This window comes from Musca autumnalis, unplaced genomic scaffold, assembly GCF_047663935.1.
Source record: "Musca autumnalis isolate F117 unplaced genomic scaffold, ASM4766393v1 scaffold_5, whole genome shotgun sequence".
Lineage (NCBI taxonomy): Eukaryota > Metazoa > Arthropoda > Insecta > Diptera > Muscidae > Musca > Musca autumnalis.
The window spans coordinates 113346031-113370107 of NW_027412088.1; the positions used below are offsets into that span (position 1 = coordinate 113346031).

At 33.2% G+C, this 24077-nt stretch overlaps 1 protein-coding gene and 1 pseudogene across 36 annotated transcripts in view; one reads left to right on the plus strand and one right to left on the minus strand.

The window, feature by feature from the left end:
* Positions 1–24077, plus strand: part of Trpm (transient receptor potential cation channel, subfamily M) — a 403692-nt gene that overhangs the window by 230887 nt on the left and 148728 nt on the right. For 24 of the 36 annotated variants that reach the window (XM_073992979.1, XM_073992998.1, XM_073992972.1 and 21 more), the window contains one exon: positions 1366–1874. The exons of 6 other annotated variants lie outside the window; for them this stretch is intronic. In XM_073992979.1, coding sequence (XP_073849080.1) covers positions 1827–1874 — 48 coding nt within the window. In that variant the 5' untranslated portion in view covers positions 1366–1826. Of the gene's footprint in view, positions 1–1365; positions 1875–19967; positions 20417–24077 lie in introns of those variants that run through there. 6 more of the 36 variants (XM_073992987.1, XM_073992991.1, XM_073993004.1 and 3 more) reach the window with 4 other exon arrangements.
* Positions 18764–19373, minus strand: LOC141406011 (uncharacterized; annotated as a pseudogene).

Consider the following 24077-nt stretch of genomic DNA (forward strand, 5'->3'; position numbering starts at 1 on the left):
GTACAAAACCCTACTAGGGTTTTTGTAATCCCAATATGTACTTTCAAAAAATTCATACTAGAAGTTGTTTGCATTTTCAGTGTTGCATAGTGTCATCGGAAAAATGATAAGAAAATCATTTCGCGAAGAGCTAGAAACATAATTTTTTCTGTGTTTGATACGGAACATCATACACCTTAAATCCCAACAAGATTAAAAACGTAGATTCATTCGTTTTGGGATAAATAAGCTAACATTAACAACAATTTAGGTGTTCTATTCTACTGACGTGGAGTGTATTGAAAATAATACGACATAACTTATAGTGAAGTTTAGCATGGCTGCAATACTCAGGAAATGTAGCCCCCGAAATATTCATATTCTAGTCAAGGATTCAACCACTTTCTGTGTGCACAATAAAATTAACTATAATTTCCACCCTATTGTCAGCTGTACTTCATTGAGTGCGTACGCTAGATGAACATATAAAGTCGTTTGAAATAGCCTGATAAATCTTTGGAACAGTATATCCAAGCTCACAATGTTCGGATAGACGGTACGATGCAAACTACTGAAAAATATTAAAACTAAATTTTGAGGTATGTGAAAATCAAGACCCAGATCTCGTAGAGGTTATTACAATAGACTCCGAAATGTGACAATATTTTACGCTGCTCGTCCAATTAACAATACCATATTTTGAGATATTATCTTTCACTCGGTCTTTTTATGGGAATTTCGGCCTTATCATTCAGTTTTACCATAAAGCCACGAGGCTCTTAATATTGATTCAGAGTGTTAATAGCTTTACAGTGCTCAAAACATATCAACATACTCAATTTGGGTTTAAAATTACTTCGACGAAAATTACCGTAATTCATTTTACAAACCTACGTATCATTCTCTAATATATCATCGATAAAAGACCGTGGAATTTACAATTGCTCTCAAATTGATATTAACATACAAATACACGTTCGTGTGCGACACCTGACAAAACAATACGAGATGCGTGTAATTCATTATTTATAATGTCATTGAAGCGTGAATTTTTGAAAACGTTTTTTTCTTTTAAATTCTATTCCACCTAAACGCAAAAATATTTATTTTTATTTTGCATGCCTGTTTTACTTATTCGAGAAATTTATGTTATTTTTTCGTTATCATTTATTTTTGGAAAGCCAGAAAAAATAATGTGTAAACGACAACAAAGGCGGCGAAAGAATCGAAGTAAAGTTAAATACGTTTCAGTAGTGCATGCGATTGTAGGAATATGCAAATTGTAATAATTTGCAATAAAACCGTTTATCCTTCGAATACAGTTTTTTTGTCTTTTTCTTTTTTCTCTTTTCTTGCCTTGAAAATGATCCACCTTCTCAACTCTAGACAAATAAAGAACAACTGTTGTCGAGTGCAACATAAATAAAAACAAAATCTAGCCAAAAACACGCATTCGCCTAGATCCACAGAACGACAAAATCAACAAGGCTACTACTACGGCTACGAGTTTAAAACTAAAGTTGAATAAACGTAAAACGAGGCAACGCTGTTGTTTCAGCAGCTGGTGGTTATATGAACATCAAGGAAATCCAATTTGCCATTTGTGGCGAATGACAACAGTCTACTCCTTAATATCTCGCAAACGGCTCTTCGTGGACCAACAGAAGAACAAACATCAACAGTAGTTTTCTGCTTCCTATCACCACTTTCGTCACCGCCACCGCCGAAGCAGCAGTCATCCATCCAATATTATCAGTCATTTGGCGAAAAACGTGTCGCAACGTAAACAAGTGGGTGTGGTGGCGTTTTGCAAGAAGAAAATTACAAAAATTCCGCAATTCCGGAATATGTTGAAGCCTAAACGACAAGCTAAACAGAAACCTAAAGCAAAACCGGTAAGCCAGAAACCACAGTACCCACCCACCCATTTCCACTATCCAATTCGGTCCTGTATTGTTTTTTCCTTCATTTTAGTTTTGCTACTCCTCTACCATTTCCATTGTCCGTCCTTGACATTTTCGACAAGAGATTATAATACAATTTCATTTCCTTAAAATTCTACAAGTATATCCTTAATATCCTTCCTGTTCAAAGCTTACTTTGTTTTATATTTTTTTTTTCTACATTTTCCGTCCTGTGTAGTTTGTATTAAATCTTCGTATCTATTTCTTCTTCCCTCTACTTCCATTCTTTAGTTTCTGTCTCTTTCAATACCTAAACTATTTTGCAGTAGATTTAATGCCATCAAAAGAAACTGACTATATATTCGTAAATGGCTTTAATAGAGTAAACTAAAACGATATTTTTGTATGCGTGCCGATTGTCTGTCGCTAGTGACAGATAGATATCTAGAAGAGATAGAAAGCATCTTATAAATTTGTCTATTTATTCCGTGTTCTTCTTTTTTCGATGTGCAACTTGACTAACTGCCAATTCGCTTTTATTTTACTGATGTAGTTTTATTACCGTCATTATTACTATTACTGTATTGAAGTATTGTATCTAACGAACGCAAAAACTGCGTACTTTAGTTAATTTCAATTCGTATCAATTTCAATGTCAGTTGTATTTTTAGATTATCTGTATCTGTAGTGTATATATACATGAACCTATATATGAGTCATTTCATGTTAACTGAGAAAGAGTAAAGCAATAGAAAAAAAAACATTTTCTAAATTGGGAATAAATAAAGGTTCATATTCCCAGTGATTTTAAAGCTTTCACCTATATAGATTTCTAGAACCGGATATGATCCAAAAAGATTTAAAAAAGCCAAAAGAGAGTAGCCGTGTTTCCCGAAGGTCGGGAAGCCATGGAAACTAATTAACTCCAAACTTGTCCGCGTCTATCTGTGAACCCGGATAACTTTTGTTGCAATCATGGGACAATCCCTATATCTCCACCAAAATTCGCTTTTATTATATTCATTTATTATACTTCACCTTTGAGTATTGGTTTGAAGAAGTGCTCTTTCCGTAACCGGTTACAAAATGTGTTTGTTTTTCTCTACATGTGTTTACATTTTCGAATTTCAATTTGAATATACTATATACTTCGGTTAGCCATACTAAACGTTTCTGTTACCAATGTTATGATTTTTCATAATTTGAATGGATGGAGAAATAATTTGTCCCTGAGAAGATAAGTATTTCTTTCACGAACAACTTTTGTTGGATTTGGCTCGTCTTCGAAGATACACACTGTCGATTGCTGTTTTGTTTTTCGTTTTCACACGCATATATCCATGACTCGTCACCTGTGACGATCTTATAATCATTTGGAGCACCGCGATCTTATTTTTGCATTTGCAAACTTTTTTTACGGACAGGTGTTCATGCAATATCGAATGTATACTGGTGGAAGATATGACCAAGGATATCTCTATCTCACGGTATGTCACATGACGATCTTGCATCATCCGAAAGTTGTAAAAAATTATCGAATGACAAGTAAGAAAGTATCAGTCAGCTGTGCTGACGGTGATGTACCCTAAGCGTATGACCAAAACAAGAAGCAAACACAACAATTATGCCGTATATAAAAAATACATATGGGGATTTCTGAGTGAAATCGGACACTTTTTCAAGATGAGGTTTTTGATTTCCTTTATTTTTTGCTACGGTGATGCTGCTCATTAGCAAAACATTTTAGTACAACAGAGATATCGCGCCTTGAAAAAGTCAAATTCTGTAAAAACTACATGCAAAGAAATACTCATAACTTCTTTAATATTGGTCCAATTTGTAAAAATATTTTTTTCTTGTTTTGTTGTTTTATCAGCTGTTAAATAAAAAACAGCAAAAAAATTTGCACAGTGGGCTTGGATGCTATTTTCGCGATTTAATATTTAAAATCAATTTTTAAAGATGTTCGACCCCTTCGATTTTCTTAATTTTTTTTGTATTAAACTACGTTCAATTATAAAAATTTTAAGTCATATGTGGTAATGGGATTCGGACGATTACTATTTTTTCTGAATTTTTTAAAATTTTTCAATTCAATTTTTCCTTTATAACTTTGTGCAAAATTTATTATTTATTAATTAATTAAAAAAATTAAAAGTTTCATTTTTAAACATTTGTTTTGATTTTATATTTATGAATTTATCTCAGCCATCTTAAATCAGCGTCATTTTTCGATTTTAAAAATGCATCAGCGAAAATTCCGTTAAAGCCCACTGTGCATTTTTTCTATTTTTTATGATAAATATATAATATATAATGATAAATAAGTACTCTTAGCTTCAAAAATACAGGAAATACAAATTTTGGACAAAGGTATAAAGGAAAATTTGTACTGACAAATTTTAAAAAATTCAGAAAAAATAGTAATCGTCCGAATCCCATTATCACATATGACTTAAAATTTTTATAATTGAACGTAGTTTAATACAAAAAAATTTTAAAGAAAATCGAAGGGGTCGAACATCTTTAAAAATTGATTTTAAATATTAAATCGCGAAAATAGCATCCAAGCCCACTGTGCAAATCTATTTTTTATTTAACAGCTGATAAAACAACAAAACAAGAAAAAAATATTTTTTTCAAATTGGACCAATATTAAAGAAGTTATGAGTATTTCTTTGCATGTAGTTTTTACAGAATTTGACTTTTTCAAGGCGCGATATCTCTGGAACCGATAGTCCAAAAAAAACTGAAAATATACTAAAATGTTTTGCTAATGAGCAGCATCACCGTAGCAAAAAAATAAAGGAAATCAAAAACCTCATCTTGAAAAAGTGTCCGATTTCACTCAGAAATCCCCATTTATACCAAAAAATTTTAGTAGACAAACTTCTGAGTGATAGAGAAATGGAAATATGAAATTACTTTAAACTAAATTTGGAAGAAATGTTTGAAAATCTTGCACACTATTAATTTTAATATGAGCAGGCAGAGTTTTTTTTTTTGAGCTTTTGGGTCATTTTCTCAGGAAGACTTACTCCTTCTTCTGCAAAAAATTTCAAATAGATCAGACTGCAATTTATTTAAAATTTGTATGGGAGTTACCCTAGAAAGGGGCCGATATAGTCCATATTCCAACCTGATATGTGAATGGATGAAGTAATACGATGTGCAAAGATTGGACCGAGCAGAAACTCCCTGTGAGAGTTATATTGCAGATTTTCTATTTTAGTTGGTGCCGTCCGGGTTTCTTGGAGCTTTTAGGCCATTATCTCTGGAAGTATGGACTTGCACCCGAAAACAGAGAGGAGCTATTAACTTCGCTTTTTTTGAATATTGTGTGGGAGGTACCCGAAGGAGTGGACCGATAAAGTTCATATCCCGAACCCGTTCTATATCTGGAACGAATAATGTGATGTGCCGAGTTTGGACCAAATTGATTGTTCCCTTCGAGAGATATCGTTCACACCATTTTGTAGAAAATTTTGAACTTTTATGGGGGAGGTACCCGAAGGAGTGGACAGATATGGTCTATATTCGAACTTAAACTATATTTGGGCAAAATATTACGAATTGCAAAATTTGGTTCGAATCGGTTGATCCGTTCGAGAGTTATCGACCCCCAATGGTCTGAAACGAATTTCTTCCAAACATACTTGGAGTCTAAAACCGTTATTACGATGATACTCATTTTTGGTCGTATCAAATTGTATATACCCTTGTTAGCCTAAAGCCGTTATTCAATCCGATATTGTCAATAATTGAAAGTTTCAATTCATACAGACTGAGGGTATATGTATGTCTGTCGGCAAAGCCGACTGATATTTTGTTACTTGTTTATAGGTAAAAACACTACACAATCTGTCACGTTTTCAAACATTAATGGTTGTTTAAAGACAAGCTTGTACTCGTACATCAACCACATTTCGTATTTTAGGAAGGTTGGCGGTTTTTATTTGGGATGACGACTTCTATTTTGCTTTTCAAAATAGTCAGCATTAATCCCATAATCGTTGTTTTAATATTTTATTAAAACATATTTAATTTATTAGTGGAAAAAATTGGCGATGTTTACCAAGGGGTAAGGCAGGGAAGACTATAGTTTTGGATCTCGCCACAGGTCCTCATCACTCTGATCTAGATTTTCTTTGGCACTACCTAAACTCGAGCAACTTCGCTTGCAAACAAAACCAAACAACTTGCAAAAATTTCCCACTTCTATGCTTTCGTTGAATTTCAACGAAAAACACATAACTAATTTGTTGGTATTGCATATTACAGCAATAAACCACACTTTCGACGGTGCCCGGTCTCACAATTAGGAGGGTTGGCGTTTTTTTATTTGTGATGATGACTTCTATTTTGCTTTTTAAAATAGACCGACTTAGTCCCATAGTCATTGTTTTAATATTTTATTAAAACAACTTTAATTTATTAGTGGGAAAAATTGGCGACTCTGGGATTAAGCCTGACTATTCTGAAAAGCATTTCGTATTTTGTTATCAAAAAATTTGTTTGCCGAGCACGAGGATTTAACTCACAATTCATGTTTAGTAGGCAGACACACACACTTTATGCCACGGTACTTATTACTTAGTAATGAGTAAAATAAAATAAAAGTGTAAAATAAGCAGTTTTAATTTATAGCATGTCAAAGAAATAACTCATTATTTTGTAGCCTGTTAGTAATTCAGAAGGTATCCTACTTACATTATTTAATAATGTGTTATTATTCTTACGTTCCTGGTTTTGTTTTGTCTCAATACTTTGTTGACATTGTATATTGTTACTGAAATTGTTGGTTGCCGTAGACACAATTTAAAGATTTAACTGATGCGAATCTGACCTTTTGGGTTCTGAATATTCTTTAAAAAGGCTTTTAGTTTTCAGAACGAAGTGCTTCATCGATTAGTTTCATTTTGTCACACAGTGCGCTTAGTAAGAAATCCATAATGTATCTGCTGTCTTGAAATAGCTCATATGTGTAGTATATTTGTATATATATGTATTTTTGTATATTAGAATTTAATCTATGTGAAATGTTAGAAATGTACATCTATCCTATATAATAAATTATACATATAACGAAAATAATTGTGCTTATGTCTGTAAGTAGTGTTTCATAGAGTCAAAATGATTGCCTGAACTAATTGTTTTTATTTAGTTGATTGAAAGAGAATTTGCAAATAATTATACCAATATACATATGTATGGGTGTATAAACTGTACCATTTATCTTATTGGTATCTAGGATAAGAAACAAAATATCCTTTGTCTTTTTAAGTAATGTCATGAATATGAAAAACAAAAACAATTATCTATAAAATAATAAACCTATATTGGGACCAATAATAAAACTTGTCTATTACCAATAGTTAATTATGGGTACATGTGTTAACAATGTCTGATATATGAGCCGCCCTGTGCACACATCGATTAACTCCATAAAACGAAAAGTTGAGAAAAACTATGATGAAGTTCATGCTTGCCATTGTATCTCTGTATATTTGCCATTGTTTATTTGTAATTTAAAGGTGATAATCTTTATTATTCAGGAAAGTTGTTTTTAATATAAAAAGTTATAACTATATCAAGTGCTTTGACACTTAAATTTAAGATTTTTCAAAAAGTGGAGTTAATCGATGTGTGCACTGAACGACTCATATGTCTATGTAAAATGTTTTTATATCTGTAATGAAGAAAATATATTTAGGAGGGTTGGCGTTTTTTGTTTGGGATGACGACTAAACTCTAGCAACTTCAAGGAACATATTTCTGCGATTACAAATAAGGCCTACAAAAATCTGGGATTTATCAAAAGATGGAGTAGAGAATTTTCAGACCCGTTGGTAACAAAACAACTGTATATATCATTTGTTCGTTCTACATTAGAGTATGGGTCAATTATCTGGGATCCAACTTATTTAATCCATATAAAAGCAATAGAATCTGTTCAAAAGCAATTTCTTTTGTTTTGTCTTAGGGGTCGCGGTTGGACAATACATACACTACCATCGTACAAATACAGGTTAAACCAAATAAAACTCCCCACTTTGAAAAGTCGAAGAACTATGTTGAATGTGACCTTCATACTAAACATTATGCAAGGAAAACTATTTTCTGATTATATCCTAAAAAAACTTTGCTTTAACGTACCAATCAGACAAACACGTAACTATCAGTTATTATATGTAGATTACTATCGGTCAAACTATGAAAATAATGATCCCTTACGCCGTCTGCTTTTGGAATTTAATAAATTTTGTAGTATAATAGATGTTTGTGAATCACGAGAATCAGTAAAAAGAAAAATTATAATATCCCTTAATAAATAGCTTCTGTTTTTCTCTATTTTTACTTTTTGTAAATTTGATATTTTGTATATATGCATGTACTTAGTATGTATTATAGTCTGTAAGGATTGTATTAATCTATAGACTTAAGTAAATAAAAAAAAAAAAAAAAAAAAAACAAAACCAAATCTTTCCCACTGCTATGCGTTCGTCGATTCTCGACGAAAAAACACATAACTAATTTGTTGGTATTGCATACTACAGCAATAAACAACATTTCGACGGTGCCCGGTCTCACAATTTTTTTCCACTAATAAATTAAAGTTGTTTTAATAAAATATTAAAACAACGACTATGGGATTAAGCCTGACTATTTTCAAAAAGAAAATATATTTAGTAAGATTTAAATTAGGCTATAAAATTCAAACGTATTTGGCATTATAATAAATATTTTTATTATTTTCCCTATAACAATGTGCCACAAATTGGAGGTAAAAATATGGGGCAGAGATAATTCCTTTCGGGGATGAAAACCCTTGATGAGTATATTAAGAATCCCGAAGGACAGATCCGCCGTGAGTCGAACTTCCGAGTTATGGCGTGATGAAGTTTCTACTGAAGACCCTGAAAGGTATGTGAAATTAGCGTTATATCTTTGTTAACTGTTGTTTTAGCTTATTTATGAGATGTCATGTCTTCATTCAAATCGAATGAGTATTATATTCGTAGAGAATTTCGACCTTCTAACTCGCTTCCTTCAATGTCCTTTTCGGCCTTTATTTTAAAAACTGCTATAAAAGTACCACAATATGACGTTTTTCAGCTTCGAAATGTTCTGCAAATGTTCGCTCAGAAAAGTTTAGGTACGACTCTAATTGAGAACTAATCGATTTTGTCGCGTTTTCATGGTCATTTTTGACATTTTCCCTGTTTTGTCTCAGAAAAAACTATGTTTTGTGTTTTGGTATATTCTGTATATTCGAACAACCAATAAATAACGAATATACGAAAAAAAAGAACAAAAAACAAAAAAAAAATATATATGCTCTCTTCCAGAACCTGCAAGAAGCTACTACTTTTTACTACGATAACATTTTTTCCTTTATGTTATCGAAAAATAGTAAAAATGAGTAGATTTTTGCAGGTTCTGGAACAGACCAATAGTCTTTTTCTGAACAACAAGTAAAAAGGTATCAGTCGGCTTTTCCCCAAAGAAACTTATGTATTTTGGGCGGGTACCCGAAGGAGTAGACAAATATAGTCCATATTCAAACCTGATCTATATTTGGTAGATATATTAGGATGTGTAAAGTATAGACCAAATCGGTCACTTCCATCAAGAGTTATCGTTCGCACAATTTTTCCGAATATTTTTTTTAACTTTTGTGGGGGAGGTACGTGAAGAAGTGGGCCGATATGGCTTATCTTAACTTAAACTAAGTTTGCTTAAAATATTACGAAGCCCACAGAGAGTTATCTTGCGCTCCAACCACTACACACGTGTCATAATGGTTTTTTGTAACTTTCAGGCTATTTTCTCAGGAAGTATGGACTTGCCCCTGATGAAACTTATAGCGTCGTATGGGGGGCAGTGAATACAAGTTGCTACAACAAAAATCAAAGGGATTCGAGAGCAGGTCCTAAACTGAACATTTCCGAAATATTGTGTGGGAGGTACCCGAAGGAGTGGACCGATTGAGTCCATATTGGAACCTCATCTAAGTCTGCTAGAAATTTCACGATGTGCAAAGTATGGACGAAATCGGTTACTTCCTTTAAGAGTTATCGTGCGCACAAATTTTCCGAACATTTCCGAACTTTTGTGGGGGAGGTACCGGAAGGAATGGACCGATATAACCCATCTTCGGAATTAAACTAAGTTTGGACAAAATATTAGGAAAGCCAAATTTGGACCGAATCGGTTGTTCCGTTCGAGAGTTATCGTGCGATCCAGTCAGCCAGACAGACAGACGGACGAACATGGCTAAATTAACTCCAAATTTTCTGAAACACATTTCGTCCAAACATACTTGGGGTCTAAAACCATTATTTCGATGAGGCACATTTTGCCCGTATGAAAGTGTATATACCATCGTTAGCATAAATGCTGAGGGTATAAAAACCGGGCAAATGCACAAAAGGACTATGAAAACGGGACAATATCGATTAGTTGACAATGAGAACCGTACCTGAGCGACATTTTTGCAGAACATTTCGAAGCAGAAAAACGTCATCTTGTGGTACTTTTATAGCGGTTCTTAAAATAAAGGACGGAAAGGACTTTAAAGGAAGCGAGTTAATAGGTCGAACTGCTCTACAAAAATAATCCTCATTCGATTTGACTAAAGACATGTCATCTCATAAATGAGCTAAAACAACAGTTAACAGTAACGCGAATTTCAGATACCTTACAGGGTCTTCAGCAGAAACTTCATCCCGCCATAACTCGGAAGTTCTACTCACGGCGGATCTGTGCTTCGGGATTCTTAATATACTCATCATTGGCTTTCATCCCCAAGAGGAATTATCTCTGCCCAAAATTTCGGTTCACAGTGTAAATGAGAATTATGAGAATTTTCATACTACTAGACCAACAAAGAAATGCCTCCAAAAAAAGTTAAATGTTAGGTTTTCTGATGGAAATATTTCAGATTATACAGAGTTTGAATTTCAGAAAAAATACAAATTACCAAAGGGACCAAAATGTGAGTAATTTTTACAATTTATCGCGATTTTTGGAAGAGGACGTCAGTTTGTTGCGAATTATCGAGGCAATAATAATTTCGATTCCACTGGATACATTTTTTCTCCTCACCTATAAATGTACATTTTATATGGATTCAATTCCTCTGTCTTGAAAGTAACAATTTGAATCTACGACAATTTTGTACTCTACCGAAACCGATTTCGTCAGAGCAGCTGGTGACCACAACCAAACCAGAGAATGGAATCAGCTCGATTTGAAGAAAATGTATCTATGCGTGAGAATTCTTCCTTTCAAAACGCCTCACAAATTAAAGTGTGTTGCAGTAAACCACTTCGACAGGATTTATTTGACGTTTGCGCTATGGAATTGACATTTGAAATCCAAACCCACTGGGTTTATCCGGTTAAGTGTAACCGGGGTATTAATTAGAAACATAGTCTTGATATCTAAGCATATCCGGTATGCCATATGAAGATCCTATGACTTCTCCTGATGACGTAATCACAGTTTAACTACTCAAAATATGCCATTTTTACAAGGTCCGTCGTAGGTGTTCTATATTTTTTTGATATATATTCACCATAATTATTTCAAAAACTATTTATATCGAACGTACAACATCTCCTTAATATATTAGTGTCGAAAAACCCACAACAAAATATTTGTTTGTATCCGGAAATAACGAAATTCTGGGTAAAACTCGTAAAACCGATTTTGAGCTATATCTCAAGAACTAGAGCTGATGGAGAAAAACCGTGACCGGATTTGAAAATAACTCAACGAATTCATTTAGAAACAACAAAAACTTCGGTTGAAATATTCAACTTTTTCAATTTTGTTGAGCAGTGTTATCAAAGACATAGAACTGTAAAGACTGGAAAAGATGCATAATGCACAAATGTTTATGAAACAAAGTATATAAACATTTTACCAATAACAGGGGTATGTTAATGATAAAAACCCCATTAAAGCGCAATTCGGCTTATACAAATTGTAGGAAAGCAAAAAGTTGGACTCAGGATTGTATTCCATAGCAGTTTCCAGTTTAATGAATATGAACTTGGCGATTAAAAACGCCTGAAAGGTTTAACTACTTAAGAGAATGTTGTTAAGATATCGTAAAAACAGAGCTTAACTCCATCTATTGACTAACAATAGAGTTTTCCAATCTTTATGTATTAAAATCTTAATAATTATTTTATTTTTTGTTTCTGGGTAGAATTGCTTTTTAAGTCCGGAAATCCAAATTCAATATCCAACATAAAATGTGTTTTCTGCAAAATCGATTTTTTGAGTTATTACACTCTTTCAGTAAAAGAGAGACGTGTTTCGTATGGTAGATATTAAACTACAGCCAAAAAGTATGCTTTATTTAAAAATTACTTCTAAAACGCGCCGTTACTGGAAACAAATTGTTTTTAAGGAATTCCCTGCGTGAAATAATAAAGTGCAGCTGCCGACTGCTGATCAGTACTGGATATGAAGCTTGTTTCCTTAAAATGTGATATTGGGAAAAAAGTGTAGTCCTTATTAATTAAATGTATGAAAATGTGTAACATTAAAAATGTGTATGTTCAGTTTAGACCAAATCGTTGAAAAAATAAAATCAAATCATCAAAAAATCTAACTATTTGCTCATAATAGTTGATTATAATCAATAATAATAAATAATTATTATTATTTGCAAGGCGTTTTCATGGCCAATGTGTTTATATATTATGTGTTTGCATTTAATGTGTCACCTAATAGAAAGATGATAATGGTTACGAGCATGGTACAATAATTTAGAAAGTAGGTCAGGTTCGAACAACTTGTGAAAAGGAAGGCCTGGGTGTATTTGCTTATTCTGTCAGAATTACAATAACTGAATTCGGAACAGGTTGTACTGCTTATTTGATATTTTGGATCAATAACTAAAAACGCGAAAAATGAATGGGAGACCATGTTTTCTTTATAGAGTCAGCTTCCGTACATGTTTGAAAGTTTGTTTCATCACAATGTTGATGAATTTCAATTTAATAAAAGTTGTAAAAACAATTTTCATTTCGACTGAGTTTTTAAGGGATAAAATATTTTTGGTCTGTTCCAGAACTACAAGAATCTACTAATTTTTACTATTTTTTCGATAACATAAAGGAAAAATTGTTATCGTAGTAAAAAAGTAGATTTTTGCAGGTTCTGGAACAGAGCATATGTCATAGTTTTCAAAACAATACACATACATATGAGGAAAAGACAATTTTTTTAGTTTTCCATCGAAAAAAATTGATATTTTTTATAAGTTACACAAACGATTTTTGGTACATGGGAGACCATGTTTTCTTTATAGAGTCAGCTTCCGTACATGTTCGAAAGTTTGTTTCATCACAATGTTCATGAATTTCAATTTAATAAAAGTTGTAAAAACAATTTTCATTTCGACTGAATTTTTAAGGGATAACATATTTTTGGTCTGTTCCAGAACTACAAGAATCTACTAATTTTTACTATTTTTTCGATAACATATAGGAAAAATTGTTATCGTAGTAAAAAAGTAGATTTTTGCAGGTTCTGGAACAGAGCATATGTCATAGTTTTCAAAACAATACACATACATATGAGGAAAAGACAATTTTTTTAGTTTTCCATCGAAAAAAAATTGAAATTTTTTTATAAGTTACACAAACGATTTTTGGTACATGGATTGAGAAAAAATTCCCATTCTCAAATCTGTTCGAGATACTAATTTCGGTTATTGCGCGTAAAAGTTATAGCGGTTTCAATTCTGATAATAAGAAAAAATTTTAAAGAAGAGTAGCTCATTTTATTGTATTGTATTGTAAATTAATGGCTTCCTACATACTATATGATTACTGAGGTCCCATAGCTTTAGTGAAAAATATGTACATTTTCGCGGAAAATAAGAAAGAATTAAATAGCTGATAGTTTGCAACCTGTTATAATAAAATTTAAGCTGTTTATGCACCTTAAATATATTGAAATAAAAAAAATATGTACGTAATTTAAACATCGCGAAGATTCAAATGAAACCAGAACTTTACAAATCTGTTTAGCGCTTCGCATATTATAACAAAAACAAAAAAAATATATTGAGAAAATTTTGTTTTTCAAAATAGTCAGGCTTAATCCCATAGTCGTTGTTTTAATATTTTATTAAAACAACTTTAATTTATTAGTGGGAAACAAAATTGGCGATGTTTACCAATGGGTAAGGCAGGAAAGACTATAGTTTCAGATCTCGCCACAGATCTTCATCAGTTCCCTTGTTTCTTGTTTTTCAACAAGAAACTTTTTATACCCAAGTGTCAATTGCTCGCTCAAATAGATCGAGAATTTCTTTGGCACTACCTAAACTCGAGCAACTTCACTTGCAAACAAAACCAAATCTTTCCCACTGCTATGCGTTCGTTAATTCTCAACGAAAAAACACATAACTAATTTGTTGGTATTGCATACTACAGCAATAAACAACATTTCGACAATCACTTTCCGAATACACGCTAATATCTTGAGGAAGGTAGGGAAGTTGTTCATATACATTTTGGGTACCTTTCAATGAGGAATAATTTTGAAGGAAAACTGTATCGGATAATACCTATACATTTTAAAATGCGTGTAAATCGCGAAATTATCAAAATCACTTGATGCGCATGCGGTTTCCCGACATAACGATCTGTTTTCTTTTCATTGGTAAACATTTACCAAGATTTACTTCGGCGACGGGGATGTAGCATCGTCTGCAGTTTAATGTGCAAAAAATTGTATAACGCTAATAATTTGCACAAAGTGCACACACTTTTTATGCGCATCCGATTTCACTATCAACCGTGAAAAAATACTTGGATCTAAACATATTTCAATAAAATCCATCAAGAACCGTGGATGTAGCATCACGCAGTATTTTTGGGATAAATCGGATACAGTTTCCATACCGCTTTACTTTTTAAACCTCTGTTTCCGCATAAACGCGAGTGATGTGTCGGGGTTTTAACTGAAAAAGAAACGATCCACAGAATACGCGAATTAATCTGCAAAATTTTCAAAAACATTGTTCGCAAAATTTTAAATTTTTGCAGTAGCCGTTTTCGCCAATCTAGTGGATGGATTTTCACGATATATGATTTGTATGATCCGGAACGCCGAAAAACTAAAATATCGCGTGGTACCAGCACACTCAAAAGGATATTTTAAATAGTTACTGATAAACTACAATAGTTCGCATATTATAATAGTGAAAACCTTGGCTTTACAAACCGTTTTCATCAAAACATTAATACTTTTCTCTATACATATTTAAAACTTTATAAATATATTTGTGAAAAAGGTTTGTATTTTTGCTATTGTATTGCCAATATTGGCATTTGTAAACGCCGGGTTACTCATATACAATTTGTGTATACTGATTGGAAAGAATAAGCAAACCAATAGAAAAAATTGTAATCAGCTGTTTGCTATGCCCTACCTTGTAATGATTGTACCAGGGTTACGAGCTTCTAATTCCCTAACTTTCAAAAATAAAACGTCATAAAAATAATATTCATGTTGGGGAATCCGAATAAATTCTTAAATATTGAGCAATGCGTTGTAAATTTTCACGATGTACAAACAGTTCTTTAAATCACATAAAAACACAACATGTGTTAAAACGTAGCCTGATCACAAAGATATTTTACAAAGTGTTTCCATTCTGTTTCGAGCTATATAACCTGGTTCATTAAACGATTTGGACGTTTCTTTACTTATTGTTCTGCACCATGTTGTCTTAGGTCTTCCTCTCTTCCTCGTACCCTGTGGATTCCACTCCAGTGCAGCATGCGTAACGCCATTAGTATTTCCTTCTGCGTATTTCTACTTCTATTGATGTCTGGTGAGTAACCTGCCACAGGCGTTCGTTGCTTATCACTCTTGGCCACCATATGTTGAGGATGTTGCGGAGGCATCTGTTTATATATGTTTGGAGTTTATTGGTGACAGCTTGCGTAACCAACCATGTCTCGCAGCCGAATATCTTAAGCTTTGTAGTTTGATTTATTTTGTTGCTTCTCCAGACACGGTACATAGCTGCAAAAACTCCTTTTGCTTTGCTTAGTCTGTTGTCAATATCTTCCATTGTACCCCCTGTGCTGTTTAAGACGCTGCCAAGATATTCAAAATTATCAACAATCTCTACTTCGCCATTATTGATAAATAGGGGAGAGTTATTATTTGTGTTGATTCGCATACATTTCGTTTTGCGCGTGTTAATTTTCAGCCCAATTTTGTATGCCTCCTGAGAGATTTCTGAGATCTGTGATTGCATTTCTTGATGTCTGGTTGCAAGTAGAACTATGTCGTCAGCGTATGCGAGAGCAGATAGGTTGTTGAATCTCCAGGAAATGCCTTGTATTTGGTCTAGATTGTTAAGAACCAGGTCCAGCGTTGCAATAAATAGAATTGGTGAAAGTGCACACCCTTGTTTTACCCCACTCACGCTGGGGAATTCTCCACTCAAGCACCCATCGTGTATCACCCTAGAAACTCCTCCGTTGTAGCTTTTACGTATTATATTAATAATTTTTAGTGGAATTCCCTTCACTTCCAAGGCCTTAGCGCATCGAAGGCCTTCTCAAAGTCCACGCACGTCAGATAAAGGGTGGAGTTAAATTCTGCGGATTGTTCGATGAAGTTCCTGACCGCACTAATATGGTCTATGCAGGTTCGGTTTGGTCGGAAACCAGCTTGGGTGCTGGGTAATTGTCTGTCTATCTCGCTCAAAATGCGAGACAGTATGATTTGATTAAGTATTACAATATATAATTGTTCCACAATCATCCAAGGCGGGACAGGGGAGACTTCTCTCATATCAATGAGTGCACCCCGATTCATATTAGCTCAATGATATGGGACCTACTGTTTATCGCCGAGTCCGAACGGCGTGTCTAAGACACAACTTGTAGAGAAGATGTACAAGGCTGAAATACTCAGAAAATGTCGCCAACATTACTGAGGGGTATTTTGCCACCGTTGAAAAGTGTTGACTGACCGGGTAATCGAACCCACGACCTTTAGCGTGCAAGGCGGGTATGCATACCATTGCATCACGGTGCAATGGTAAGTATTACAATACTTGCTTTTATTTACCTAGTACTAATTGGTGTATAAAAATTCTGCTTTAATGATATTCCCTATATATACTAATGTTTATATGACGACAAATCTATCACGTTTTTATATCAGTTGGCACATGTTGAAGTACAATAATAATTTCTGTTTTGGATACTGATAATAAAGTAAGAACAGTTAAGAATAATTAGATACCAAAAAGGTATCACAACTTTTATTTCTAACTGATTTTTTTGCATTTCTTATCATTGAATTGATATAAATTGATGTCAAATGAACTTACAAATGCTGACATGTTAATCAGCTACTAATAATAAATGTTTCAAAATTAAATTACATCTAGCTATACTAATTAGTCTTCTTGCTCCTTAAGTAGACACTGAAAGAATCCTACGAGCTCACTACGAACAAGAATAATAAGCATTAAGAGTTTTATCAATATACATTTGTGTTTGAAATGGGACATTTACAAATGAATATTTACAATTTGAGACCTGTTACTTATCTTAGTCTCCTTTAGTGTATTAATCGTACTATTTGTTTATTTCATTTTGTTCAATTAGGATAATAGTATTTAAAGAGCCTTAAGAGAGTGATTTGCGGCTGACAAATTTTAAGAGCATTTGTTCATATTTACAAACATGGTTGCCATAATATTCTAAATTATTTGCAAATTTTATTATTTAAAGACAAACAACAAGTTTTTAAAGTTTACTTGTGCTTTGTTACAAAACCTTCAAGAATGTACTATGAAAGTTTGAAATTTTGAAAGTTTTTTTTCCTAGAACAGACTATTGATTTACTTTCGGGAAAGGCAGAAAATACTATTGTTTCGGATTTCATCACAAATCATCATCAGTTCACTTCGTTTATTGTATTGAGACATGAAATTCTGTCTTTATATCAGCCATTTTAACATCAAAAATCTCCAAAATAGCGTTATTATTACATCTGCCAATTTTTATAATGTTACAACATTCTCTTTAATATCAGCTAAATGCCATCTGAAAGCAAAAAATGGACTTCTGATTTGTAGCCGAACACACTAGGCCACGTGTTCGGACATTAAGGATTGTTTAAACGCTTACATGTGCACCACCAACTGTTTTTTGGTTTTTTAGCCAAAAGTACCCGGCCGACGGTGAGCGTAGAACACACAACTCTCGGATTTGTAGTAGGACACACACGCTCTGTGCCACCATACTCATAACTTAGTATAAGTAATTTTTTTGTTTACATTACTTTGTAATGGGTTACATAATGAATAACGGATCCTCATTTTTTCTGGGGAATAACAAAATTGCTATAGAACAACTATTTGTCTTTAAATCCGGTAATGCAGGGTAGAAATATTTAATCCAGCTTACTGTACATATTATTTCCTAAAACAAGTAAGATATTGCTATAGTCGGAAGGTGCCGGCCTTGACCAAACCTCTTACTTCGTGCAAAAATGTGTCAACATTAAAATATAACTGCGACCAGTAGCGTAATTGTGGTTACACTACACACAATTAATACTGTGGGATCCCAGTATATACTAGTTTGTAACTATGTTATCTAAGTCCATATTCATATTAGACAATTTTCGTTGCGGCAATTGTCAGTTTGAGGGAGAGAGAGGTGAGGCATATGTTAACCCTTTGCCTCTCAACACCCTCTCCCACCGACAAACTGACAATTGCTGCAAAGGAAAATTGCCTAATAACGGGTGATTTTTTAAGAACTATAGAAAAGTTTAAAAAAAACACATAAAATTCAGAAAAATGCATGAAATCTTTATTTGAGTCGATAGTACGGTCCATATAATTTAATGTTTGAAATTATTTCATGCAAATGTTGACCGTTACTGCGCCTCAAATGGTCCATCCTCTTAGTCCAATTTTGGCATACTCTTTCCAACATTTCGGCCGGTATCTCGTGAATAAATGCATCAATGTTGTCTTTCAATGCGTCAATTGAAGCGGGCATGTGTGTATAGACATGAGCTTTAACATAGCCCCACAAAAAATAGTATAAAGGCGTCAAATCGCACGATCTAGGCGGCCAATTGACCGGTCCCGGACGTGAAATTAAATGTTCACCGAACTCGCCTCTCAATAAGTCCATTGTTACGCCACATGTCCTGCGAGTCAAGCTCTTGCATTTTGGGCAAAAAAAAAATGGATATCATCTCACGGTAGCGCTCACCATTCACAGTTACATTACGATTCGCATCATCTTTGAAGAAGTACGGTCCAATGATGCCACCAGCCCATAAACCGCACCAAACTGTGACTTTTTCTGGATGCATTGGTAGCTCTTGCAATGCTTGTGGCTGATCTGTACCCCAAAATCGACAATTCTGCTTATTAACGTACCCATTGAGCCAAAAATGAGGGTCGATCAAACTTTCATTGTTAAATTATAGACCAAACTGAAGATGTTTGACAGTGAAACAAAACACGAAACGTGCGTCAGCTGTTTAAACCAGTGTTGCCAAAAATATAATAGATAAAAAATCACCCGTTATAAATAGGTGTTGACTCAGATGTAATCATTACACTACAAATTTTACCAATTTTCACACAAAACTTTTGTTCAATTTCAGCCGCTAAATATTATCTGATCATCATGTTAAATTTCAGGCTTCTTCGTTGTCCTATACCCAAACATTACTTAAAATGTCACATCGATCAGACCATCTTTGCGGCCTACTGCGCCGCATACAATTTTTGTTTTTTGTTCATTTCACTCCCTAAATGTTTCACGATTACCCCAAAAACTAATCGTTTATATTCTGGTGGGAACTTGAACTTTTGCAAAATCGTCCCATTGGTATCACGTTTTTAGCCTTATTATTGTTGAGACGTAGTACCCAAACATCAGTTGCAAATCTTTTAATTTTAATAATGTCTACACACTTGGCAACACTGAACACGAAACTCTAAATAAATGAGCGCGAGAATCACGCATCGAATAATAAGTTTCTGGTGTTATCTCCGCCATATACAACCAACCAGGCAAACCATCGACTTGTCGAAATGTTTGTTTTGACGTTTTGCTTTGAGTACTACCTACCAAATCGTAAATAAATTCGATTCAAAGAGATTGGCGTTTTGTGTTGACCAACTGATACGTCGTGTCCCGCTGTAGATAGTATTAAATGAGTATTGTTGAAGTCACGACGGTGTTTACATTTTTTTGTGGTTATTCGCGAGTTTTGGAGATACAATCGTTTGTAATTTCTTCTTTTGTTACATCGGGAAAGTAAATCGAAGAAAACCGACCCAATCAAATGTGGTTTCCATTACCGAAGCAATAATACTTGAGTTAAAAAAGTTATGTAGTATAGAGTTCATTTACCGACACCTGCCTCAAAATGTTTTTCCACACCAATTGGGTATTTGTAAGTGTTTTGGAATTCACCATAATGTTGAACTCAATGGCTAAGTAAGTGCGCTTCAAGAAACAATTTTGAAATTTGATAATTAATTGAATAAATGTAATATTAAAATAATTGCTCTGTTTTAACTAAAAACACTTGTCTCGGTGCGGTGCCGAAATGACTGTCCCCATTCATAGAGGCGGCTGACCGACCCAATGAATATCAAATAAAATGTATTTTTGTGTTGTTTTTCTTTAAGTTATCTTTACGCAAAAGACAACAACAACGGCATGAATACGAAAAGTATCGAATAAGTACAAAGAATCTTGTTAGTGAGTGAGAAAGAGGGAAGTGAGGGAAGTCCCCTGTGTATTTGTGAGATTGTCGCACATGTATGTAATGTACACAGATACTTTTTCGGTGTGTGTTTTTGTTTTCATTTTCTGATCGGTATTCTTTGTTTTGTTTTATATTTCGACGCCTCCAAACAATAGTATGCTAAGTCGACTTAGCATGTTTTCAAGTTCTTTACATTTTTATATTTAACGTCCTTTAACTTAAATTCTGTCAAATTTTGGTAATAATCGGACAATCCGAACAGAAGTTATAAACAAATATTTACTTAGCATAGTACTGAAGGTCAAAGAAATTTCCAAACTTTTAGAGCTTGTCCTGCAAAACTCACTGTTCAGAATTAGCAAACTATTATTTGGAGGTGTCGAACGTCCTTTAACTTAAATTCTGTCAAATTTTGGTAATGATCGGTCAATCCGAACAGAAGTTATAAACAAATATTGACTTAGCATAGTACTGAAGTTCAAAAAAATGTCCACACTTTGAGAGCTTCTCCTGCAAAACTCACTTTTTAGACTTAGCATACTATTATTTGGAGGTGTCGATTTGGCTTCTCATTGAGTCGTTAAAAAAGAGTTCGCCATTAAAATCAAAGAGTATCTGAAATATTCTGCTTCTCTTTTAATATAAGTGTGTGTGAAAGGTCTGAAAAAAATACTTCTTGACAATATATCGAGCTAAAAATTGTATCAATGGGTTCTAGTGACTTAAAACACTGTAACAAAAATATTGTAGTCCTAGGTCCAAGTTTTCGCGTGGTTTTCATGTAACGAATCATCCGGAATTGATGTATATTACTGCTACCAACACATTGTTCAATCGAATTTGCTGTATCCGGTACCAGAAGTTCTTATTGCATAGTAAACCTCACCGCGAAATATTGTCAGTAAGGGTCCATGATTTGGTATACTCCCATATGAATTATATCTTGATTTATTTTGGCATATGTTAACCAAATATTCAAGCCCAATGGGTTTTAATAATCAACTCAGAACTCACAGTCTCCATATAGGGTTACCATCCATTTGTCAGTACTTTATAAGATGTAATCACCTTTTTCTGCAGAATTACCTGCATTTGCTTCTCAGTGCGGCTCCAAGTTACCATGATAAAAGAAATCACTAATAGCACAAAAAACATTATGTTGAACATAAATATAAAAAAGGATAATAAAATTACTTAGAAATATTTAAAAAATATATATATATAAATTCAGCACATAAAAGTCGGGCTAAACTTTTCGCCATAACTGCAAAAACCGCAAATGTGCGCAAATAGTGTTGAAATCTATAGACCATGGCTTTATTTTGGTACTAGTGGCGATTCTTGCATATGCTTGGAATGTAACTAAAACTTTAAGGAAATCCATACATCTATATTAAATATTTTCATTTTGACCAACATTGTAACTAAAATATTTGGTAACCCTTAAAAATTAGAGGAATTGTTATAAGTAGGAAAACGAAGCTTCGGAGATTTACTAAATCATTCAACTTAAGTTAAGGCGTGAATAATACTCCTTTTTCTTCAGAAACTCGCTTATAATATAACCATTTTTTCTCATTTTAAAACAATGTTTTCTCCAAAATTAGTCATGTTTGTAAGCCTTTTTCTCCTTAAGAATAGCGAAAAATAGCAAAAAGGGGGAGTTTGAAAAAATTTGAAATGCATTAAAAAGTGTTCCAGACTTAACAGTCGTACCCATCCCGATAAAAATCATGGTAAATGAAATAAATGTTTATTTTTATTGCAGATTTATTTATAAAATAAAATCACGTATTTTTGTGAATAAATAAAATTCTATATTTAAAGCTCTGTTTGTATGAAGTGAATATACATTTATTTTTAATAAATGCCTTTTGAAACATTGAAAATACCTTTTTACTCCAAGAGCAATCGGCATGCTCATTTTTGCATGAATTTTCTCTAAAGAGAAACCTTTGCAACCAAACATGTGTTCCTTATATTCGTTACCATATTACAAATTACAACAAAAGTTATCCAGAGTGCAGTTAAAATTTTTTCATAAACAAAGTAAAAGTTATCATATTAACTTATTCTTGGCACATCCTACACCAAATGAACCTTCATATGTGCATACAGATATAAGTTGCAATGTTTCCCAATGCAACAGGCTAATTTTTGCAACCAATAAGAAAAATATTAAACAGGAAATGTTGACATTCGTTCGTACTGCAATGGAAATGCTTCAGGCTTGTGATGTGATTATTGAACGCAATGGCAAACAAACAAGAGAAAGGACGAAAGAAAGAAAACTAATACAAAATTGCTTGCAAACATTCAATGTTCACCACAAAGCTATTGTTTGGTAACTTTTGCAATTTGCAAAAAGTTTATTTTTCTGTTGTTATTGTTTATTTGACCCTGTTGTGTGGTTGGTTTTTGTTCTTCAGTTCTGTGTGCATTGGCAACACACACACACACTCATTCGCACACACACAATATTATCATAATTATTTGCACATCCTTTCTGCAGACAGGCATATTAGGGTTATGACTTTTTTACAACCTCGTATTCCTGTATGATATTTTAATAAGTTTTTGCCTAAGATTACATCAAATATAAATTATAAAGCTGTACAATAAAAAAGCTTCAGCATAAAAAGATTTTATAGTTTTTATTTCTCAGAATTTTGGAAAAATTTTTTTGAAGTCATTGAGAACACTTTTAGGGTCTTTCGACATTACCAAAATGACATAACCGTTTGTTACTCACTAGTTTTATAGTTATATCATATTTTATGCATCATTTTATATAATATATAATTTTGTTTCATATATCATATAAATTAAAAGTGGCTTGTGCATGACCTTCTTCAATATTTAAATGGAATAAAAATTATTTTATTCATTAATAAGCAAAAGATCATTAATTCGTTCAAAGGGATTTTTTTTTTTAGAAAATTGTTTTTCTTTTCATAGAATTTTTTTTTTCAAAGTTGTTTGTGCAGAACCTCTTTTATAATAAAATACAATGAACTTTAAGTTAGACATTAATAGGCAAAAGTTCATTAATTCTAACTACAGGAAATCATTTTTGAGAAAATTTTTCATAAAGACATAACCCTAAGACATACAGATATAAACAAACACATTTGTAACCGCTATTTATTTTTGTTGTTTTTCTTCCATATACTGGCTCTAAATAAACGTCCTTCCAACATTTGATTGCTAAGTACAGCTGCATAACTAAAGTCGTTAAAAAATGTCTACACACTACTTCTTCACGCGATGTATGTTTGTGTGATAATCAGTATTGGCGAAACTGAGAAAAATCCTATTAAAGAGGCATTTTAACTTTAAACGACAAATTTGGTTTACGAATGGTGACATTGTTTTCTTTTTCTGTTC